Source organism: Chelmon rostratus, chromosome 13 (assembly GCF_017976325.1).
Source record: "Chelmon rostratus isolate fCheRos1 chromosome 13, fCheRos1.pri, whole genome shotgun sequence".
NCBI lineage: Eukaryota > Metazoa > Chordata > Actinopteri > Chaetodontiformes > Chaetodontidae > Chelmon > Chelmon rostratus.
The window spans coordinates 12816699-12841572 of NC_055670.1; the positions used below are offsets into that span (position 1 = coordinate 12816699).

The 24874-nt window shown below is 42.3% G+C and overlaps 1 protein-coding gene across 3 annotated transcripts in view; it reads left to right on the forward strand.

Annotated features, from left to right (window-relative positions):
• The window catches only part of LOC121615956 (obg-like ATPase 1), a 40585-nt gene that overhangs the window by 13814 nt on the left and 1897 nt on the right, over positions 1–24874 (forward strand). For all 3 annotated transcript variants that reach the window (XM_041950501.1, XM_041950502.1, XM_041950503.1), the window contains 6 exons: positions 4736–4911; positions 8564–8644; positions 9015–9112; positions 19451–19591; positions 20145–20241; positions 24155–24277. In XM_041950501.1, coding sequence (XP_041806435.1) covers positions 4736–4911; positions 8564–8644; positions 9015–9112; positions 19451–19591; positions 20145–20241; positions 24155–24277 — 716 coding nt within the window. The remainder of the gene's footprint in view (positions 1–4735; positions 4912–8563; positions 8645–9014; positions 9113–19450; positions 19592–20144; positions 20242–24154; positions 24278–24874) is intronic.

Below are 24874 nucleotides of genomic sequence, written 5' to 3' on the forward strand. Positions count from 1 at the left end.
GATCATGTAGAAAACATGAGTGTATCCCTGAAGGGCTCAAACCCACCATTTTCTGGTGTCAAACTGCTTCTTAGCAGCCAATGTATTTGCCATAATTGACATAAGAAACAAGACTGAATATGCCACAAACTCTGTTACAGAAGCAGCGCACTACAAATTGCTGTCAATTTCATGTATCCTAAAATGAATGTCAAGACGATATTTCCTGAATGAACATAAATACCCTTGTGTGCATTGCCAGTGTTTTTTTTATGCTGGGAAGACATCCATAATGTGCTTTTCCTGACAGACTCATAAAATAGCTTTTACTGCTCTGAATACCAGGAGAATTGCGGCACTGAGTTTGCAACATTTTAAAAGCAGCGCGAGGAATGCAAGTTCTTTAGATGTGCTCTTACCCGTCTTGCATGTGAAAACATGCACAGGAAGTTAAAAGTCAATGAATACTGTAATTTAACTGAATTATGTTGACCACATATCCTCCCAGGTAGCAACATCAGAGGAAGCAGCTCAATCAGTATTGATCTTGACTTGACTCAGATGACTGCCTTGTCTGTGTACCCGACAGAAAAGTAATGATATAAGCTTGAGCTTCTTTTGGTGTTTTTAGGTATGTTTACTTGTGCAAACCGAAACTTTTATTTGTTTATACGGAAGTCTCTGTTCTTAAATGTATTGCAGTGAAATTTTCATGGTGAGGTTCATGTAAAAAAAAAACATGAACAAAGTCAAAAAAATGTTTTTGTTTTGTTTTGTTTTTTCCTCTCTTGTAAATGTCAGTTCATGGAGTTATATCTTCTCAGACTACACTGGCCTACAATGCTGCTGTAAGTCCATAATTTGACAGAGTTTAGCCTGATCCCTAATCAGGCCATTGAACACCACACACCCTCTGCAGACTAATCCTTTTGTTCTGTTAATAAAGGAGCACCTGTTAATAGTGTCTTCAAAACACACACCATTTGACATGAGGCAGTAAAATGTAAATTGTGGGACAGACCTGACTCCTGTAACTCGGCCTCTCCAACCTTCTGCTTTTTTTCTGTGTGTGTTTTTACTGTCTTGCGTGTGGCTTTGTGTGGCGCCGCGGCCTCATAAGAGCCGTCTTTGCAGAGCCCTACCCAGACCCAGTTGTTAAAGGACTAATTGTGGAGATTGCCCCCTCAGATTTCTCTCCTCTCCCTCACCTCGTGCATTTGTTCTCCAGCTCTGAGCCTTGAATGGGACGGCGGTAAAGTAGATGTGAATGTTAAATTAGGCAAAATTAATTAAAGCAAATTACTTTGGAATATGCAGCAGTCAGAGGAGAGTGTCAGCTGATGACTAAATAGTGAGTGATCAGCTGCTCCTGCTCTTTGAAAGCCTCTTTGAAATTTTGATTCATCAGCTTTTTATAAGGGCTGTAAAACAATAGTTAGAAATGAAGTCGCTTATTTAAGAAAGTAAGAAATGTGTTATGGAACGATTGTGCTTGCTTTGGCTGTTTTGAGCATTTATTAATAAACGGGTTGATGTAGTTTTTCCTCATGCTTTCAGTAACAGTGATTTATACCAATCATGAGGGGTTTTCTAACCATCTGAATCTGTTTTAAACCTCTTCACTCTGAATTAATATGTGTTAAATTGAACAACAGACTTGTATGCATTTTCCATTTGAAACTCAGTGTATCACAACTGTACATCATAATTGTTTGTAATGTATGTATATTCTTGCAGCTAACAAAATGATTACATTGCATTATATTTTCAGAGTTCATGCAGAGACAATAGCAAATTTTCATTCCAATCAGTGCTGAACAGGGAGCTGGTAAATTGGCGCAGCAAAACAATAATTCCACTGATTAGCCCCTTTCTGTGTGGCGTAAGTGAACTGTTTATACTGTGGAGTACCTCTGCAAGAGGAGAGGAACCAAAACAGCCTGATTAGGCAAAGAGTAATTGGATAAGTTCATTTCACCATGAGGACAACGCACAGGATGACAGCTTGCACAAAAGTCTACAGCTTCTGTTGGCTTGCATGAGTAATAAAGCCGCCGGTGTAGGATTTTTGGGCGGCTGTCATTTTGTTGTTGAGCTTGGATGTTTAGATGTGACTGATGAGTGGTGCTACATTGTAAAAACCCTGTAGTTTAGTGTCATGGAAAATCAGGTACTTATCCCTCCTTAACCCAGTAGAAGAAGAAGATAGGAAATGTGCTATGTGGAAGATCATTGTTTGGGGTTTCATATTGGTTCAGTTTACAGTGTAAGCTGCAGTGTCTCTTACAGTTTAAAAGCACAGCGCGGGAGGCACTTATCAATGAACAAGAGTCTACAGCTACAATACGCCGCTCTGCCAGGTTGTACTGAAGGATAGCTTATGTTGCTTTGAGCTGAATGCTAACATCATCATGCTCACAGCAACAATGCAAACATGCGGCTGTTTAGCATGTTTGCCATCTTAGCTTTGTTAGCACGCTAGTTTTTGAAGTTCCTGCTATGGGGAATGTGAATGTCTACAAAATCATCTGGCAAGCCATCCAATAGTTGAGACATTTCACTCGAAACCACAAATGTCAACCTCATGGGGGCGCTAGAGGAAAGTCAAGGCATCACCAGAATCACTGCAATTAATCCTCTGGCGACCACAAAATTTCATGGCAGTCCATCCGACAGTTGTTGAAATATTTCAGTCTGAACCAAAGTGGCAGACTGGCCGACAAAGTGACATTTCCATCCCGTGAACCACGCAGCTAAAAGCACCCACAGATGGTCCCAAGACCTCTGTTCCTAGTTAAAGAATGATCTGGTTTCATCTGTAGACATCCAGGACATTTATCTGATTGGTGGAATGGCAGGGGGGTAATCCACTATACAAACTTTTCAGTCTTTCCAGCGACCTGATGCAGTAACTGCAGGATTTGCCTGAATCTCAGGTGTGCTGTGACAACTGCGCACAGCCTTGAGTCATCAGTATTTCCTACGCGTATCGCTGTCAGAACTTGTTGAGAGATGGTCGTGACAGCTTCGCGATGAGTCGTGCGGATCACCTTGTGACGTTATTATCTCTCAGGGCCTCACCTGTCAACAGACCTTCACTTTTCAGGTGTGTAGACGTGAATATGGATTGTCAATAACATTAAGTCACTCCGCCATGCACATTCCAAACATAGTGTCCCTCAACACAGCCGTACTTAAAGCCAAGTCATCAGTCACCTGACATCCACTTCCCTGTTGAATGAGACGGCATTCCCATGATGCTCCAGTGTGACACTTCATGAGTCACTGTTATTGACTGATTTATGAAAGCATGTGCAGGCGTATTCCAACTTTACAATACTTCTATAAATCTAGCATGGCGGCGCTCCAGTGGTGGAACAAAACTGCGTTTTGAACTGCACTTTAGTACAAATTAGAGGCACTTGTATTTTACTTATTTTACTTGTATTTACGTTCCATACTACTTCATACCTCTACTCCACTATACCTCAGAGGGGCTTTTTATTCTACTTTACTATATTTATCTGACATGTTCTCTACAGAATGAGGATTTGCATACAAAACATATAAGCTCAAATAATATGGCTCATTGTTACATTTATTTATCTGAGTATATAAGATAGTTAGAAGCTACAGCAGCGAAATGCTTACATACATCAATAATAATAATACAATAATATAACAATAGTAGTCAAATAATAATTTAATAGTTTTAGCAGGCACAGGGGCCGTTCATGTGAATTCTGAGTGCTTTTGCTTTTGATACTTAAAACACATTTTGTTAATAATATGTACAAACTTTTTCTTTAATGACATTTTCAATGCAGGGCTTTTACTTGTAATGAAGTATTTTTATATTGCAGTATCGCTACTTTTACTGAAGTGACAGAACTGAATATTTCCTCCACTGCCGAGGTGCTCTGCCCCTTTTATTTGCAGAAGGAGTGATATTAGAAAACAAACTGTGTATGGGTTGTAAATTAAAGAACGTATTACAGTCCACTGCAGTTGCCAGATGTGACAGATGTACACCCCCCCCCCCCCCCCCCCCCCCCCACACACACACACACACACACACACACACACACCCCTGAGTTCTGCTGGAGAATCTGAAGGAGTCCCTAGAGCAGCTGCTGGCTAAATGGTCTGCTTCAGAGCCTCATTACCTAATCACCAGCACAGCCACGGCTAAGACACAAATGATTAGGACAAGACTGTCGTCTATGAATGTTGACATTTTTCTCTTAAATCATACTCAATGTTGTTCAGTTCTCATATTTCCTAACTTAATGGTTGATAGTTTTAAGACGGAGGGACACAAAATGCATGACCACACACTCCCACCTTCACCCTGAATGACAGACAAGCCTGTTTTGTTGCACTTAAAGCCAATTTTGGTGGAACTTACTTTGACACAGTAAGCTGGTTTCTCACAGTTCTGACATTTGCATGCTGGAAAGAAATATTAAACATATTCCTTAGTATTTTATTATATTTGTTATGACTTTCCTGTGACTCCCACTGTGCTTTTTCATCAGATATTTATTTTTCCCATATTCTCTGCAAAAGGCTAATGATTTTTTCTGGGATAAATCTAATCACTGCTTCACATTCGATCTGAAAAAGTCAATGTCATTGATTCTGCTGCTTGTACTATGTGTGTTCATGTAAAGGAGTGTTGTTGTTAGAGAAAAAAAAAAGGAAAAGATATTATACTGATGTGCTCTCTCTGTGTGTTTGTGTTGTATCGCTGCAGGTGCTTTTGAGGATGAGGATATCATCCATGTTGAGGGGACGGTGGACCCAGTGAGGGATATGGAGATCATCCACGAGGAGCTGAGGCTGAAGGATGAGGAGATGATCGGCCCTATTATTGACAAGCTGGAGAAGACGGCCATTAGAGGCGGTGACAAGAAACTCAAACCAGAATACGTGAGTCAATGTCCCAGCAGGCCCTTTGCTCCCCCTCACAGCAAGGCACAAATAATAACCCTCCCACACACATGGCCAGGGAGAAAAAAAGTATGTTTTTTTTAATCTCCCTCCAATAGGTCTCACCCCTCCCCCTGCCCTATTTTTTTTTTCCCTTTCTGAGATTGAAAGTGATCAGGGGTCAGGGGTTTTCTGCTGTAGAAATCATTAATAGAGAGTTACTTATTCAGCTGCTGACCCTGGGTCACAGCACTGGGCTAATGAAAGTGTTTCCACACAGCTCTTTTCATCTAAAGTAATACTCAAATCATGGCACAGCTCTTGCTCATGCTTATACACCTACAGCAGCTCAGGAAATTGTATAAGGCCATACAGTGGGTGACACATACGTCCATACCTTGCTATGAATACCGTAAATGTTTAGAATGTTCTTTGACAGAGGATTCCTCGGTTATATGCAGCGAGGTGCAGGGCAAAATGCAGGGTAAGATCAGAAAAAAAAACCTTTCCTGGGTGTCGGATCACAGCGTACGTGGATGCATGTGCATTCAGATGGTCATATTGTTAAGGTAATGAGGCTGAGTCACAAACATTAGCAATGATTTGGCTGTAAATGTCTCATGATGCACCTCCATCATCGGAGCAGGCTAGGATGGGCGAGGGGATCTGGCCTTTCCCTTGGAGCAGCATGCCCAATTTCAGGGCCCGACACACCGAGGCTCTGACCACTCATTACGCTAACGAGAGGGGCTTTTTCACCTGCTGCAGAGGCCCGGTGTTTAGTCGGTTCCCCTCAGACTAAATCCCCCCCCGCCCCCCCCCCCCCTCCCTTTTAGAGCCAACAGCACTTCCCCACACCCCTGTAGCCCCACAGACAGGAGCCATTCAGGCTAGGCAGGTGGCCGCTTACGCACATAATTGCTAACAATTTTAGGCAATGAATAAAAATGATACATTACTTGTCAAAGGTTGTGCACACGTCGGCAAGTGAAATCTATAGAAGACCTCTTTAGATGGCAAAGAATGGTGCTTATCAAAGGCTGCACCGAGCTTTTAGATGGGAGGGATTGTGTGATTGTCTCACAGGCTGAGTCTGGCGTTTGACACGCTCAGCTGTGCACAGACACATATACACATGTTTATGTCAGCATCTATATGCAGAACATGTGCATCAAGACTGCATCTAAAAATAGACAGTTTAAAAGAAACAATTGTACTTGTACTTTCTTTTGTAGAGCCGCAGGATGCAGTGAAATAAAAAGGGAAATTCTGTGCAACTCTTCACGTGGTGATTACTTCCTTAGATTTTCCTCTTTACTGAGTAATTTGGAAGACCTTTGAAATAAGATCTAATTTCCACTGGTGCTCCGAGCTCCATATGAGCACTACAGGTCTTTGTGGCCTGAAATTTCATGAGCAAGAACCGCTTTTAACCTGTTTGTTGCGGATTTAAAGAGTTATTTTAGTGGCAACTTATTTTACTGTTTAGATTGTTATCACATTAGTAAACCTTTATATGAGTCAAGATGGCATTCACACTTAGAGAGTTGGTTTAGTGGACACAGTAGTTTACAGTCAACTGCGTCCAAAAAAATCAATTTTTTTAACACACTTTCTTGCATTTTTTAAGTAAAACAATTAGTCATTTACTATATGAAAAAATATATTAAAATTATGTGAAATTCTGGAGTTTTATTTTTCAAAAATCACACAATTCTCTAAAACTCAAATACGCCTGATGAGAAAATCATTTATTTTTTGTGCATTGTTATTAGTCTATATGGTATGGAAACACTGTACCATACCATAATACCCTGAGAGACCACTCCTGTATATATTAATATGTACTATACCTATTCCAAATACTTTGCACATGCACTCCTAAAAGAATGACATTAATTATTTGTGAAACAAATGAAGCATCAAGTGTTTTTGAGGGCATCTTGCTTCTTTTTAAATGTACTTCATGCTGAAACAAGACACTGGGACAAGACAACACACGTAAGGGGATGATTAATATTGTAAACTAAAAAGGATATCAGTTAGGGAGAGGAATCTGTTTCATCTGATAGGTAGGGGGGCAGAATTAATGGAGAAAAAAAAACCTGTGAAGTTTTGATTGAGTTTTCATGCGCTTGCTGATGCAGCATGAGCTCACAGCTGAAGATAAGCTGTTTGAGAAAATGGGATTTTGAAAGAGCAAAAACGACCAAATCAGAAATTTGGAATTCTTTCTGAAAGAGCATATTATGGTTAAAAATCGCTGTCACAATGAAAAAGCCACTTAATATTTTATTGGGAGTTTAAGCTAAATGTATACGCATGCAGCAGCACAGCGCTCATATGTATGCGTTGTTGTAAAGATTTAAGTCCATTTCGCTGGTGCTGTGTTTACAAGAACAATGTTTCATTGCTTTTGTCCGAACGAATCCTCGAAATCCCTATCCTTAAAAAACAATAATAAGAAGTCGGCCCACCGGCGGCGCTTCATGGTGGCAGGCATATGTGTTTGACCCTTGTAGGACCTATATGCCTTTTATTAACACCTGCCTGTTAGAGGAGCGCTGCACGGCGGCTGCGAGCTGATGAGGGAAACCTGGAGCGGGTTCAGCCTGTGTCACTGGCCGTTTGCTGTTTCCATTTCACAGATGATTAATCTCTCTGTGAAGACTTGGGACGGCGCGGGCGGAGTGTATGCAGCTCTTCCTGCGCTCTCTCCCGCTGGCTGCACTCTGGCTGCCTGACTAAAAGGCCTTTAGAATTCCTGTGGAGAGAGATGTGCAGAGAGTGAATGCAGCTGGCTGGGGGTCAGTGTGTGGAGCTTTTTCTGCCATTGTGTAATTGAGGCTCTGGCAGGATTTTTTCCTCAGTTCTTTCAAAAGGGAGTGTGATTGTGAAGTGCTGCAAGGGTTTGGGGAGGGAAAAGGAGGTAGGGGGAGTGTTGCAGGGGGTGGAGGAGTTTTTATATGAAGGGGGAGGTCAAGTTGACAGGAACAAAAAGAATGTGTTCCGCTAATTTCTGTGGGGCTGGATCAACAATAATAGGCTCAATTTCTTTATTACAAATTTTATAACTACCTCCCTCCCATTTTCCCACCCTTTTCCGCTTCCAGATCCTGTCAAGACCCAGTCTTGCCTGTGGTCTCAACCCACAAGTACCTCAGTAATGAATGTGGCATACATAGCTGGAAATGCTCAATATTTTCTCCAGAAGAAACAGTGAATAATTAGTTCTGTACCTCACTAGTGCTTATTCAGTATGACTACATTCTGCAAAGTGCCTGAGGAAGGACCAATAATTTACACCTAACTAACCAACTTCCAATTAGTTCCCTGCTCTTTCCAATTTCATCTCCTCTATCTATCCTTTTCATTAAGCGGTCCCGATGGAATATTGATGTTCAGAACTGCGGCTCTAAGCGAGACACCCCAGAAGGCATTTTGTCATGATTTAAAGGAGGGAAGGGGGTCTTGTGCATGCCATCCCTGTCAAAGCCAGGCCACTCCTGCTTGAATGCGAGCACAGCCATTGTTCATTTTGGCATCAGGATGCCATGCATTTAGGAAATAATTACCCCATACCCTGCTGGGTTTATATTCTTTTTCATCTCCTTTAATGGCTTCTTGTTCATTCTCTTTTAACCCCAAACAGGACGTTATGTGCAAAATCAAGAGCTGGGTAGTGGATGAAAAGAAACACGTCCGCTACTATCACGATTGGAACGACAAGGAGGTAAGCCTTTGATGTTACAATCAGATTTATTAATGGGATTTATCTTGCTAATCTTTTCATCTGACCTAAAAGTACAACTGCTGTTTCCTCCTCGCTCTCTTTTTTTTTTTCTCTCGAGCAACACTTCTTTTGTGCAAATCACAAGTTAATATTATGCACAGCCTTTGTTGGTTGTATTTTGACATTACTTTTGTACAAGCTAATGACATCTGGCCGTGCAGATTTTGATTTAGAGGCTTTATAGTCGCGCCCCACAGTGCCTGTACACCAGACCCTAATTTGATTTGGCTCCACTTATCTCTGTCTGTGCTGTCCTCAAAGGCTACTTTGGAAAGTTTGTATTCTCACTACTTGTGTATCTTTGTCACAGATCGAAGTGTTGAACAAATACTTGTTTTTGACATCCAAACCGATGATTTACCTCGTTAACCTCTCTGAGAAAGACTACATCAGGAGAAAGAACAAATGGTAAGTGCTTTGAAGAAAGGCGGGCGCCGTCTCATTGCACTCATTAATCATCACCAAAGAGTTTTCCTTATAGTTATGTTCGGAGGTGCATTGATTTTTACTAACTTTCATTAAATCTGCATTTCAGAAATGAAAAGTCTGCATGCATGTGCCTGCATATGCCGGAGTGTGGGAAGTATGTCTGTGTGTGTGTGAGAGAGAGAGTTAGCCTCGCTGATCTACTGACTGTGGTCTCCTGCTGACAGAAACGGTCATATCTTTGTGAGAGGATCTGCCTGGAGGTGGCACTAAGTAAGCTCTAACACAACATCCAGCTCTGCAAAACCCCAACCAGCCTCCAGACTCTGCACTTTATTAAACACATACTGGCATATGGTCCCCATTTTCCACCGAAATGTGTCATTTCCATATGATATCAAAGAGAGCGGAGGCTTTAAATGCCAAAAAAACAAACATATGTACAATCAAAGCCAAACAAGTAATTCATAACATGTGGAAAGAGCCAATAAATCATACAGAAAACACTCTTTAAATATTATAATATCTGAAATAGTTTTGCTCCAAATGTTTGGTCCGCCCTCACATGTTGTTGCTTTACAAGCGTCACTTTACAGCCATGAAACTCCCACAGATCTCAGTGACAGCTGAGGCTCTCCTGACATACAGTGGTCTCAGGAAAAATGCACCTATGTTTTGCTTTTTAATGCTAACATACAGGGATTTGTGCTCTTTGCTTTGCAGGTGCAACGCCATTCATAATGTGAACTGACTGAGGAGGACCTTTAATGCACTAAATATACTTCTTCGCTGTGTTTCCAGCTCTACGGTGCGCTGCCATGTCAAAAAACACTTTTTATATTAATCTGGCCAAAGTGAGAGCAGACCTAGAAGGATGGTGTTAGACATCCATTATATCTGAAAGGGCTACTTTTCCACCCTACAGCCGTTTTGTCAGTGACACCAACTTGTGGATTGTTATCGCACTTTTCCAATTGCCCTCTAGGCTTGTGGTGTCACTTCTTACAAAATTTGTTTTAGTGCTTTACTTGGCAGCATTGTATTACAAGGGAAGTTGTTTACCTATGACTGTTTTGTAAAATGTTCCTGACACGAAAGTATGTCTGTCAGACGGAGGGAGGAGGAAGAGAACTCGTAAATCAAATGATTCATGGCATGTGGAACGCCCGTCATCAGTAGGAAGAGAAGGCGTGTGTGTGTGTGTGCGTGTGTATGTGTGTGTGTGTGTGTGTGTGTGTGTGTGTGTGTGTGCGTGCGTGCGTGTGTGTTTTAACTGTGTGAAATGCAATAAATCTTTGAGCGTTTTAAACAGGCAAACAGTAGTGCTCAGGTGTCCTGAGGGGCTCCGCGATGAACAATGCCGACATCAAAGTGTTGATGTTTGACAAGTGATGAGTCACTTCCCTTGTCCAGAGAGGGGCTCACACCTGTATGGAGATGATTACAGGTAGATCTAGCTGGCCCTAATTGTACAATAAATGCTGCTCTCAGCCCTAATGGCAGCTAGTCTGCAGCAGAGACGCCAGACTGCCATTTGGCTGTCGCCATGCCCCCGTGTTTTTCCAGCAGCACAGTTGAGATGATGATATGGTTAAGGACTATTCAAAGCAAACAGCTAGACAAATTGCAATCTCAGCTTTAATGTGTGGAGGGAAAGCAGGCGAATCCTAGAATGAGGCAAATAAGCCAGTCTTATCTGTGTCTCTCAGGACACCCATTCAGGCCATTTCACAGGTTCACTTCCCTGTGTTTTGTCAAGCTCTGTTCTATATTTTAGCTGTCTAGTGCAGCACATGCTCCCACTCTGGCTTTAGGTTAAAGCTACTAGTTTTAGCAGCATGCTCAACCAAACATTATTAAATTTTTTCAATGTATGCAAGTTAATTGAGTTCATTATTACAGACACTCGGCTGCACGTTGTAGAGACAGTTACGAGAGCGCAATCGATTGTTGCGGCAGCAAGTAGTTTTATCAGACTTTTTGAGCCTCCAAAAACAGTCCGTTGTTAACCAAGATCATCCTGTTTGGAGTATGGGAACCACATACCAAGCTGCCCTTGTTTAGAAAGAATACACAGTATTAGCTTTAGCAAGCCATCATTAATGGAGGGATCAGACGAGGAGCAGGGCCTCCTTTCATCCCCAGGTTCTCTGCTGGAGACAGTACATCATTTACTGTTGAGAGGAGCACATGGCTCCAATCCTATACAGTGTATGTGTACGTGTATGAGAATGCGTACATGTGAATGTTTGAAGTCTGTTTCAGAGGCGACTCCATGCTCATTTGGATGCTGGCGTAATTGCGGTGTGGAGATCAAAGGATCGCTGGCCGAGTGATGTTCCAGAGGAGACTTTACCACACAGCCCTCTCCTCTGTGCAGAGGGGGCCGCCTGCTGCTCGCCGCTCCCCTCTCCCCTCTAACCATGCACTGCCCCCTGCACATCCCCGCTCGTAAAAAATGATTAAGGCCGCATTTGTCATGTGTTTATGACTGAGAGGCATTGCGTGATAGGGAATGGCATCTACAAGAGTCTATCAAGAGGGTTTCTCCTCTTCCCCCGGCGTCACTGAGCTGCCTGGAAGACTTTTTCTCTGTGCCACATACCATAGTTTGTGTGTTAGAGAGGGTCATTAGAGCACTGTTGATGATGTGGGAGCTGCAGCCTGCCCAGTGTTAGCGTGTTTTCACTTGTCAGTTAAGTTATTGCTTATTTTATGGGCTTGTGGCCTTGCCATCTTTATCAGTCTTTATTTCTTTTAATAGGTTTGCTATCAGATATTTATGTAATCCTCCTCAGAGAAATAGGAGCAGTCACATTTTGTAATGCTAAAAGACACAGTTGAGAATACTCCAGATATGCTGTGGTGTTTTTTTTTCTTTCTTGTCATTTTTTCTTTTCTCCTTCTTTTGGACAATGTGCATTAAAGTAAATTGGTCCCTCTTAAGTAGATGAGTTGACCTTTAAGGAAACTAGCAAGCGTGACCTGTCTGTGAGTGCCTCTGCAATGTGTGTTTTCCTGGTGAGTGTAAGAACTGCAGGGTACCACTGCTTGGAGCTTTTATTCATATATGCGTGTGTGTGCGTGTCTTTGTCTGGCCGTCTGTATGCAAGTGTATGTGTGTGTGTTTATAAGTACGGGCATGTGTACTTCTCTCTTTAGTCTGTATAGGAGTTCCTTGAGTCTTGTTATTATGCCCATTCAAACATATTTATTACTTCATCTCTTCGAACATTATTTGCTCCCAATGTGTGTCACACTACATTCTGCTTTATGTCAGGAAACCACAGCTGAAATAGTCACACCCCACAGCTGCTCTTCCAGTTGACCTTTTTAATCTGCTTTTTTTCCCCCTGCCACAGCGGCATAAATTGATAATTTCATAATTAATCACCCCCCATGCAACATCGAACGCCATGCTTGTATTCTAATCAGCCATTTCTGACCACTTCAGGAGAATCGTGTTCAACAAGTCCAAAGGCCTTGTGTCCTTAAGCAAGACACAGACTCTCAATTCTCTATCTACTTTATTCATTAATTAGTCAACAGATGCAGTTGGAGATATTCTATATTTTTCTCATTGTCAGCAAATCTCATGAAAAGATAGAGCCTGATATATCTCATCCCTGTGCACCATAGAGCTGCACTGTTGTCCAAGAACTATTAAAAAAGGTACCGAGCCACACTGTTGCAGTGGGTGGCATTTTTCTTTATCACAATGAACATGGACACTGTAAACACTCACCAGCAGACAATATATGTATCAATCAGCAGCTGAAAATAGTCCCCAACAATTATATTCTTTACCCCTGCTTGAGTACTGTTTGCTGTTGTAATGTCACCTGTTTTAAAAGATGTATGTGTTCAGCAGGAACAGGCGGGCTCAGATCTGAGTGCCACAGACAGGGAGAGAGATCAGGAAATACTGAGACACTTTTAATAGGATTTTTTTGACAGTAAGAAAAAATTAGCGTCTTCTAGTAGAGGCTAGCGCAGTGAAAACATGAGCAGCTTTGGCGTTAAAAGTAAAAGAAATGCAACCACAGTTAAAGAAGGAGCAGAGCAGCAAGAAAGTGTCTCTGCTGTGACTGATGCTCTCGTTGGCCTGTAGGAGGAGCTTTGACAATTAAAGTGAAGGAAGCCATGAGAGGAGGTGCAGCACTTCAGCTGTGGACCTTCTGTCTTCGGAGCTTGTACCTATTTTCCTCCAGACAGATCATATGGCAAACAGCTCCTTCATCAGTTGACTTGTATTTTGTTCGATGCGTTTTTTGGTTTTGAAGAAGCCCAGTAATAAGTTAAACATGCATTTCCCTTTGCTGTGATCATTTTGACAAACGCCCAGCCATTTCTGAGTACCCGTCGAGATTTAGAGACAGAGGAAAAACTGAGACCGGGTGTGGGGGGGGGGGGGGGGGGGGGGGGGGGCTATTATGATTCACTGAAAGCCACTCCATGAAAACAGTCACTGCAGCCCACTTCAGCTACTCCAAACCATAATTCCCATAAACACAACTGAAACTTTATTGAGTGCAAAACCACTGGCTCCATCCAAGTTTTTAGGAACTACTATCTGGGGAGTTGGAGTTCACTTTTCAAAGCCATGAGGAAGATATACGATCACATGCCCCTTTTTATTTTGTGCACAGTCGTCCACTCTCTCCTCGTGCAGTGTGGGATCCTGAGAAACACTTTCCCATGGTAAGATGTGTACCCTACTGCCCACAGTCGGTCCTAATGCATGCCTTCAGCTAGCTTTCAATGAGAGAAAACAACAGGAGAGGCTGTATAGTAAAACTGAAACAGATGGTGCTAATAAAGTCCTGTCGTTCCAGTTAGCCCGGTTATTGACTGTCCCTAGTCCAGGTAATGAAAGGACATGTCACATGTCACCCCGTTGTCTTTGTTGTGTCCTGGTGGTGAGGACACAGTGCCGTTGTTGTAACTAATGAGACGGACCCTAAACTTGAGACTAACGGAGACTTTTTCCTCTTCCTGTTTGTTCTTTAATGACCCAGCGAGGAATCAGTTTGCTCTCCAAAACCCAATACAGATTGTCACTTCTCCCTCATTTATCAGGCCCAAACTCGAGGACGCTAACGCTGAGTGAGTCTCCTGCCGTTCATAATGTATGTAGACACCAGCACAACATGCTTGCTCTCTTCTGAAGGCACCCTGGGAATTGTTCCCCTGTAAAGCCTGCAGTTTGGCAGTGCAGACATAAAAAAGAAATGTCTGCGAGTTTCAAGTCTAATGATACATTTTGATAGCTTTGGCTTTGTTGAGCTGCGCTCTTTATTATGTTGGTGATAAGGTTAAGACCGAACGCACATGCCACAGATAGTAGCCCGCAGCCTCGGCAGCTCTAATGAGACAAATAAATGAATTTAGTGTTGCCACATACAGCTCCTGGACGCTTATTATCAGGATTATTGTTGAACAGTTATGAATGGGGGGAAAGAGAGAGAGAGAGAAAAAAAAGAAGAGATGCCGGATTGGAAGGGGGCATGATTGGCTGATGTTACATATGTCCTTGATTACCTTCCTTCTGCTTTTATTCTAATAAGTGGCATTCTTTGTACTCCCTAGGACAGCTAGACAGTCTGACACACGATGAGAATAAATATTGCATGTGGTAGACATTAAGCTGTCATCCTGGGAAAAAAAAAGAAGAGATGGAGAAATCCGTGTGGTGTTCTTCGGCGCTACACTTTGCCTGCTCTTGTCACAATTGTCACATCTTGATGACTCCCCCCACTCTACCCCAGCCCCCTTATTTTCTCTCGCCCAGTCAACTGCCATGAATGACAGCATGGATACCCCATATAGAGAATTATTTTGGGTGATGTAGAATGTACTCCTCTGGGTTAGTGTTTGAATTTCTGATGTTTGCCTCCCTCACAAATAGCCTTAAACAAGGACATATTGATAACGTGTTCTCAACGACATTTATAAAGCCGCAACTGGGCACGATGGTTTTATCTAACATGTGTGACAATTTACAGTCGAAACATTTGTGTTTAAAAATGTAATGGGTGTCGCTATCACGGAAAAGAAAGTTGTTTGAAAAAAAAACAAAAAAGCTTGTTACCGGCACACCCTCGAGGTACGATGTGAGATGATGCTCTTAATTAAAGCTGCTCCCATTGTGCCTGTGCTGGCTTCTGTTTCCTCCAGCCCATGATTGCTTTGAAGGCTGAAAGAAGTTGACAATATTCGAGATAGTGTGTGTGTGCGTGTGTGTGTGTCAGATCTCCTTCCTTCTCAGGGACTGATGTGTAATGCCTTTCCATCCAGCCATGGCCACAGGGAGCAGAGAGCATCTGCACTCTAGTCGCTCAGGAGCTCACCACTGGGAAGATGAAAAGCTTCCCACAGAGCCCCCGACTTCCCAGCCTCAAAAAGCCACCATGAGCTCATACCTCTCATTTCTGTCTCCCCTCACAGGGGAAGGGAAGAGGAGGGGGTAAGGATACGCTGTGTGCCGCAGCATCCTAACCCCTTAAGTTGCTCGTCCCTGCAACTTGGGACCGGCAAAACAGAGCGGGGACCCCGGGTTCATTACTTGATGAGTCTGTGCCTGGCATGCAAGACGGTAACACGAACGGCTGGCTATACACAGGCTCAGGTGCTGGGCCATCCGCCTGTGGGTGTGTCAGTGATGAAGCTGTGGTGGATGCAGGTAGTGGATTACTCTTCAGGTCTGTCGGCATTCAATTTCATCTGAAAGGAGCACTCAAACTGGAGGTGCTGGCCTGCCTTTTAGAGGCTTAACTGGCTAAGCACTCCTAATAAAGCCAACCTGTATGAATGTATGTCAGACACAGGCCCAGGTCATTGTCTCAGGTAGCTGCCTCTGTACTTTAGAAACTCCCATTGTTTTCCCCTCCTGAGCCATTTAAGCAGATCAAAGCTCTGACAAAGCCCAGGGAAGCCCCAGGCATGCGGAAACACAGGAATTACCACCCCCCCAGGATTCCCACACAAAAAGACAAATAGACTAGCCCCAGAGGGTGGCCCCCTATGGGACATCTCCTTTCAGAGCCAACCTGTTATGGAGGCTCCAATTGTTTTTGTGATTTCACAATATATTGTGCTTTAAATTAGACGTATTATAAATACAACAGGCATCAAATTTAAAGCTTAGTGCACATGACACGACATGTTTCTCTAGATGTGAGATAAACAGATATTGATTCTTAATGAATTGTTCTCATCTGTGAGCGTGAACAATGAAAATAAATAAATTCATATCATGTTTTGTAAAGTTTGATAAGTGCGCGCATAAGACACCTATTTTCCTCCTTGATGTGAGAGCAGCAGGAAAAGCACAAACATGGCTCGGTCCTTAGCTTTGTTTGAGCCTTCAAGCTGGTGAATGATTAGCAGAAATAATGTCCCTGTCACCCTTAATCACATTAAAACGTGGTTAACATTTAATTTTTCCCACTTGATATGCAAAAATTTCCACTTGATTTGCAGCAAAGGCCATTGGAATTCCATTATAAAAAGAATAAAAATTTCAGGCATCATTTGTTCAGAGAGGGATATCAAGACCAGAAAGTGCTGAATCTTTCTATTAACTGAGCAGTGAGAGATGGCACTCAGTGCTGGGACATAATGGGAGACTGACAAGACACACACACACACACACACACAAAATCGTTCTCATTGGATTGTGTGTGTGTGTGTGTGTGTGTGTGTGTGTGTGTAGCTCAGACTTGTAAAACCCTTTTTTAAAGACGATCTTCACCAGGACGAGGACATGAACAAATATTTTCTATTTTATTTCTATAACAGAAGTTCACAAATCCACATAGAATATTTTTGGTTTTCTCTTCAAAGATGTGGACGATAAGCAGCAGAGCCATTAGCTGAAAAACCCTGCATTGAAAAAATAAGGCACTTTCTTATGTCACAGAAAGAGAGGAGAGACGGACACCGTGCCACTGCGCAGACTTCACCGTAAACAGTCCCTGATGTACAGAAAACACGGTTCTTATGAACACTTTATATTTCCATGAATACCTTTTGTAATTTAGAATTTCATGAATGACTGAAAGATGAGAATAAAACCCCCCACTCCAAAAAAAAAAAAAAAATCCAAAAAATCAAAAGCATGTTTTACATAAATATTTTCCCCAATTTACACATCGGCGTAAAATTTCACACAAATAATTGGAACGGACATAAATACAAATTGCAAAGAGGCATGGGTAGACAGCGGTGAAGTTGACAGAATTGGTTTTGGGAGTCATGTTGACGGAGCATCAAAGCTCTTAATTGACAGTGCTTTGTTTCTGGAGTTGAGGGAAGGGGGTGTTTCATGTTCCTGTGGCAAGGTGTTTGTCTGGTCCTGTGTCACTCAGTGCAAGGACCCAGAGACCCCCGCGCTCATTTGCAGCTCACGTTCTCCGTCTCGGCTTCACATTATTAAAATCATCCCTCAGCCTTCTACCAAGAGCCTCTTTGTTACTTGGCTGGCTTGGCTCAGCTCTGTCAAGTCTTCACCAATTACAGTCTCAGGTACAATGGTCTATTCAAAGGATCACAGCCCTTGACTGGTGTGGAGAGAGTGATTTGTGAATCATTATTCAGCCGCCTGTAGAGTACGCAATACCTGAGGAATGCAAATAATGTGCCACCAAATAGACAGCTGTGCTGCTAAAAGTGAGAAACTACAGCTGTTATTATCTCAGATTGGATTTTTTCCCCTCTTGGAGCACCCGCCATCTCCTATGTTTTCAGCTTTTTTGGCTTTGACTAAATGTGTTTATTTTTCTGTCCTTTATTGGTGAGACATTGCGACTACCTTATTTCGGTGGCAGTCAAACGTCAGCGCCGCATCCATAGTGCGGACAGAAAGGGGAAATATTAGGTTACGGCTCCTAATAGATGTGCATCTGAACAGACAGACAAACTGGCATACGATGCATTTCAAATTTACCCTGCAGTGTTATTCTAGCTTGTTGGGAAAAACATCCAATCAAAGCAAAACTGTGCTCTTCCCTCGGCCGTTACCCTGTCATATATTGTATATTGATAATCATTGGGTTGGAGCAGCGATATGGTGCTGTAGGTGATAAAGCGGTGACATTGTTATTGGAATAGATGTGGTATTGAGGTGGTCGGGTCCCTCCCAGTCTTTGATTCTTATGGGCTTTAAACAGGAAACTAGGATTACAGATAATGACGGGGACCCCTCAGAATCAATCCAGCCTAGGAGCTCTGTCAGGGCCGCCGTGTGAAAATGGATTTGTGTGATGCTGTTCTTTGAGACCTGTCCAATCCCGGCCTGAGAGCATGTGGGGCTAATCTCATAATTGCCCTAACCCCCTGATATTGTTCTGACTGAGAGTTACCATTAAGGGTGAGGATATCTTTGTCCTGCAATGTCAGGTGTCCTGCTGGACTGGAAGACAAAAAGAGAAAACAAAAGTTCAGGTCAGCCAAGAACGACAAAGACATTTATGAGGAAACACTTGAGTTTCTGCTCCTTCCTGGCTTTGTGGTGCAGGTTTAGCTGGAACTCTATTTGTCTGTTATAGGAAAAATTAAGCAAAAGACCAAAAGCTTTGTGTGTGTTATCAGCTGGATGGAAAACAACTACGTACAATTACAAAACTTAAATACAATTCTGAGGTACTTGTTCTTTTGATATTTCCATTTTGTGCTACTTGATATTTCCACTACATTTTCAGAGGAAGACACTGTACTTTTTCTCCACTTCATTTATATTACAGCTACTTTGCTGATTATGTTTCGTACAAAATATATGGTCAGCTTCTAAAACACGATGTCTTGTCCTCTTACAAGTCATTTTAATCTGCAATTAAGTCCTTTCAATCTAAAATCACGTCTCATGATTTGTAATAGTGCAGCGATCTGCCTTATTGTTTCTCGTTTCAAGGTACAAGCACTTCTTTCTTCAACAATTTTTAAACAAGCTGATGTAAATTAAAAACAGATTGAAATACCTTTAGTGCACAGACAAGATTTTTTTTTCACTTCTCTTCAGAAAAAGATTTTAAGACTCAATTATAGTCAGAAATGGCTTTAAAGGGTTGCTTTTTAAATCTTTGTGAGTTTATGTTTTGTCGTATGAGCACACATCAAGTCGAATTTTTTAGTTGCAAACTGTTCATGGAAACAAAGTCAAACTCTGTGAAAGAAATGACCACCTTTGGAGTGCGGTCTCCTGCAAACACTCACATGTTCGCTCAGCTGCCGTCATGAATATGCATGCACCGGATGCAGATTACAAATGCTCTCATGTAAATCACGTCCTCCAACTAGTTCTGTGGCTGCTGATTTTGCCAGGTTGGTGAAAATCAAGGAGTGGGTGGACAGTCACGACCCCGGGGCCTTGGTCATCCCCTTCAGCGGCAGCCTGGAGAACCAGATACAGGACAAGAGTGAAGAGGAGAGGCAGAAGTACTGCACAGAGCACAAGACGCAGAGGTTAATTAGCATTCAGTCTCCCCACACTTTATTATCAGCTGTGTCCTCCATGCACTCCTTTAATTGCATGTGCTGATAGAATAATAAATGGCAGAGTAATTACCATTATAAAGCAAAGGATCCCTCTTCTTATTGAACAACTCAGTCAAAGGGTTTTCCTCTAAATTAAGTTTTTAACTGTCATCTGTCATCTGTAGGTATAATTATAACTTGGGCATTTTGGGTTTATTGTTCTCATGTGAAAACCTCTATGGAGAGAAAAATTGTGACAGCAGATTTTTTTTTTTTTTTCCTCTTGGTGCAGAATGAGGCATCGGGTTGAATTCTTAAAAATGCTAAATGAGTCTACAAGCTTTGTAATTAATCAAAGAAACCATTGGAGAGTTGAATGTCTTCTGTGAAACGAAGTGACCCATCTTATTCACTTAATGAGTTTATATTGGAATAAATGGGGCCTTGCCACTGAAGTGAACTTTGTCTGGGCAGCAGCGGCAATAAATAATACTCAAGCAGTTCAGACCCCTCGATTCAAACTGAAATTTCTCTCCGCCAGTGCCCTGAGCAAGATCATCAAGGCCGGCTACGCAGCCCTGCAGCTGGAGTACTTCTTCACTGCTGGACCAGATGAGGTCCGCGCGTGGACCGTTCGGGTAAGAGCCAGCCTCCCGCTGTGCACATACATGTGAGCGTGAGGGTGTGTACCACACACATGCACACACACACTCACACACAAACGAATACACACAGTGTCCCGCGTTCCACCCTGCTGGCACCCTCACTGATATCACACTCTTTCAACTTTGTCATGGTTGTGCTTTAGCCAGTCATTACAGGCCAAGGATAACTTCAATTACTGGTGAGCTGCTGAACAGTGAAAGTGGGGGCTACATTGATTGAGGAGGGCAACAATTGATTTTGCCCATTACGTCCATGAGAATGTTTCCATCCTGTGCAGATCTGCCTGCCCTCCTCCTGCCACTGGAGATAAGGAGCCTGTGCATTGTGCCTGCCTAATCTGTGTGACGGAGGTTGTCTGTGCCAAAATTGATGTCGCTTTTCATTCGACTGTTTGTGGGCCTTGCTGGGGGCTCCTCCTTCCTGTGTGTCTCAGTTTACTGAGCCCGGGCCACCGAGAGCTTTTTGCAATGGGATTGCAGGTTTTACAACAATACAGATGTTGGCTTTGCATGCTGGTATTGTGTAGAATTCTTGTTTATTTTTTTCTTGAGTAAATGAAAGGATTGAGTGCAGATGTAATAAAGTATTTGACCAGTCAGGACTTACATATTATAAATTCATGCAGGTGGTTTCAAAATTCAGCAAAGTAAGTTTTTGAGAAACTTTTTGAAAACCAAAGATTTGGGTTATATCCTGTCATACTCGATCATATCCATTCTTCCATCCCATCAGATATTTCCAAGGACTGCAATTTTAAATCACACTTTTACGATGCAGAATGTTTTAAATCCCCTAAACAAAACTTAGACAACCGTTTTCAAAAAGCATTGCAATGTGTCACAAAGAACTTGCCTCCAAGCAGACAGTTAAGGTTCTGGTCCCTGAATATGAGCAACCTCAGATTTCACATTGTAATAACAAATAATCAGGAAATTCACCTGTTTGTTCAGTATCTTTGCTGAATAGGTTGCTGTAAATTGTGTTTATTTGGAAGCAATAATGATATAGAGTGTGTTACAGTTTTGACCATCATTGCAGATAATGTTTTAAAATTCTTTAAATCCGAATTATTCATTTACAGGTCATAGAAGCTGTGTTTGTGTTGAGCATCATATATCTTTGACTGGACCCAACAATGTCTTCAAGAAGTTAGAAAAAGCTTTTAGATCCTTTGAAGGTCTCAACCTGTTTTCTTGTCATTCTCTTGAAAAGTTAAGAACTTTTAAGAACAAGTGTCAGCCTGCAAAATATCTATGTGTGAATTTGAGTGCTCTTAGTTCGCTAAAAATCAGTGTTTAAAAAGCCAGAATGTGCATGACTCGCGTGACTCATCTGTTATTTGAAATGAGATGACAAAATATTTCAGTTTCTATTCAATAACAAATAATTGACTCTGAAAGAAAAAAAATCCACACATTTTTCACACAAAATCAGTAAAATTAAAATTTCAATCGTATTCAGAGACATCCACAACCATTTGATGCTGCTGTCAGGATTTTCTTCACATTTTAAGCTTTGCTTTGGGATTTTAGTACCAGATGAAATGAATGAGTGAACCATGGTTCAGGACTGTCCAGGCAGGCACTGACGTTTTGTGCAGCTACATACTGATAACAATTCACCAACACATAAGTGTATGAAGGACGTGGGTTGACAACACGAGCTGGAATATGAGCTCTCAGTCTGAACACACACAATAGATCCATGGATTTCTCCCAAAAACAAAGCAATAGTGAAAAATGTTTCTTCCAGATAAATCCCACATGTGGTAAACTGCATATAAAGCTTAACCAGTTACTCATAGGAGGACATCTGCAGCCTTGTGGTGAACATACAGTATGCTGCCAAATGTGCCCTTAAAGTCACAATATGCACTAATAAGACAGGAAGTCACAACAACATTTGATATTTTGGTATTATATTGCACAGTCTAAGGACATTCAGACTCAGTAACCCACGCTGCGCAGTCTTTTTAAAGAATATTTCAGGGTGCTGCTTTTATTAGACATCAAGTCTAAGTTTATTATATCACAAACTGTGTCTCCAAGGGCTGTACGGAAAACACAACAATAATGACCAACACCGGCAAAGATGCAGATGGCTGACAAAGAAGAGAAACAGGAAGCTGAGAAAGCGAGAGAAAGCGGGGGATGACATGCAAGAAACCCTCCTGGTCAGTCATACAGTATGAGCCTCAGACCGCCTGCCAAGAGGACGCCCCATGCTGCTACTTCACACACATAGGCACTTTTTGATCAGAAATGCTAATTTTATGTCTGTGCGGTGACACAGTTTGCAACTAATTTAATGCTGTACTTGAGCATTAAACTATGAGAGGAACAGCCGCTTTTAAAACAGGCTAATTTAAATATGATTCAACACTAATGTTGCACATGTTGCAACACAGAAGAAGTTTGTTAACTTTTGGTAAACATTTTCATGATGGCTTCTCAGACAGGCCAGAGGGGTAGGTGAGCTCACTTCCTTTTTTTTTTTTAACACAGGACACATTACATTTTAGTCAGATGACATCACCGTGTTTAGGCGCACGCTAGTCTCAGCGTGACTGATGTCCTCGCCATTTACAAAAAAACTCCCGAAACACTTCAAAGGCATCCTCGAAAACACGTTCGTCCTCCTCGACATAACTGATTACAGCCAGCCTTGATTGTGTGTGAGGGGCATTTAGTCAGGTAAGCATCAGTGAGTAACTATATTAAGCCAATACATCTTGCATTGTAAAAACTACACTCAGTAATGTCGTGTTCCTAAGCCCTTTAACATGCTTTATTAGGCAGCCTCGAGGTGACCATTATCTATCAGCCTGCTCTGCATAGCTCTTAACTAGGACAATGTGGATCCCTTGTAATGCTCCGTATGAAAAAAATCCCTCCCTTAATCTATTTTTCTCCAGATAGACAAACCTTGATTCTGATTAATGGTAGTTAAACTCACAAGTACTCCGTCAATGAGATTGCAAAGAGATGGTAATGTATTAGAGTCATTAAATACGCATCATTCTTTTGGCATGAAATATGTTGACCCCAACCTGATTATATACATAATTAAAACTGCTCAACAGTTCCTGAGCACAGAGCTGCAGAGCAAAGAGGGAGAGAGAGCGAGCAGGTCGACAGGCAGGAGTCATAATGATACACAGCAGACACGTCACTTATTTGGGTCATTTGTCATTTCCGCCCAGCATTATTTCAGCGCATATAAATTGCACATTTTATCAATCACCAGTTGTGTCGTAGAGTTTTAAAGAGATTTCAAGGCACAAAGAATTTCTGAAACTATTAAATTGCTATTTTGTGTTTTGTAAATTGGCAGTAACTTTAGGGGCACGTCTAAATGTATGTTTTCGAAATACAATCATTCATGTCAAAGTCCATTTAAATACATCAAAAACATTCTCCTGCAGGTCTGCATCTACCACAGCGAATATTGTTGAAGGTTTGACGTGAATTTGAATGACCAAACTCTGGTGTGCCAAAATAGTGAGGCCTAATGCAGTGAGGGCTCTACAAGCACGGCCTCTCACTGCAACACTGGGTCTTCTTGCTGTCATGACCAGAGAGCCGAGCAGCGACCCACAATGAGGCAAGATTGCTTGGACAGAAATCAATACCACCACGGAATGGGAATCAGAAGGCATTGATAGCGGTGCTGGGTCCTTATCGGTGTCCAGGCTGCCCTAGCAGGGCACAGCCGAGTGGAAAGCTATCCAGAAATCAGGACTGAGGCAAGAATACCCCCAACTGAAAACACCCCTGAGTGATGCTCGCGACGCTATCACCCTATCAAACACCATGTCGCTCGTATGCTGTAATCCATCTTCTCCAAAACAATTCATTTGTCCTCTCTTTCCCTTCCCTGTCACAGAAAGGAACTAAGGCTCCACAGGCTGCGGGGAAGATCCACACAGACTTTGAGAAGGGCTTCATTATGGCGGAAGTAATGAAATTCCAGGATTTTAAAGAGGAAGGCAGCGAGAGCGCTGTCAAGGTGAGCAGTCAGGGTGCCAGAGGATGAGGGGAAGTCTCCTGTGATCAGTGGAGCTGACAGTCACCACGCAGCTCCTACTGCAAACTGCTCTTCACCTTTACTCAGGGGAAGAAATTACTGCACACACTCCGGCACCACTCCTGACAAGCCAACTGATTCGGGCTCTAAACACTGCCATTCTGCTCCAGCTGTGCATATCTTTATCACAATGTGTCTTAACTGGCTGATGGTAGCTCTTGCTCGTGGCTCAGCGCAGTCGCTCAGAGGTAGCACTTCTCCACCTCACCAGGCATTTATCAGATCTATAGAGTGCGCTGTTAGCTTAGAGCGCTCTGTTGCCAAATCCCCGAGCCACTGTAGGCATGTGACAGTGATACAAGGCGGCAAGTTAAATAAAGTGTGAAATTCCTTAAATAAGGGCCGCTTCATGGACGGCTGGCGCAGAAATGTGACTTGCATGTCTTATTTTTACGATGGCCGGTGTTTGTTTTGAACTTTTAACTGGGGTGTGTGCGTGTGTGTGTGTTGTTCATGTGCACGTTCCTGTCACATGCAATAACTGATTTCATGGTGAACTTGTGAAGACAATAACTGGGC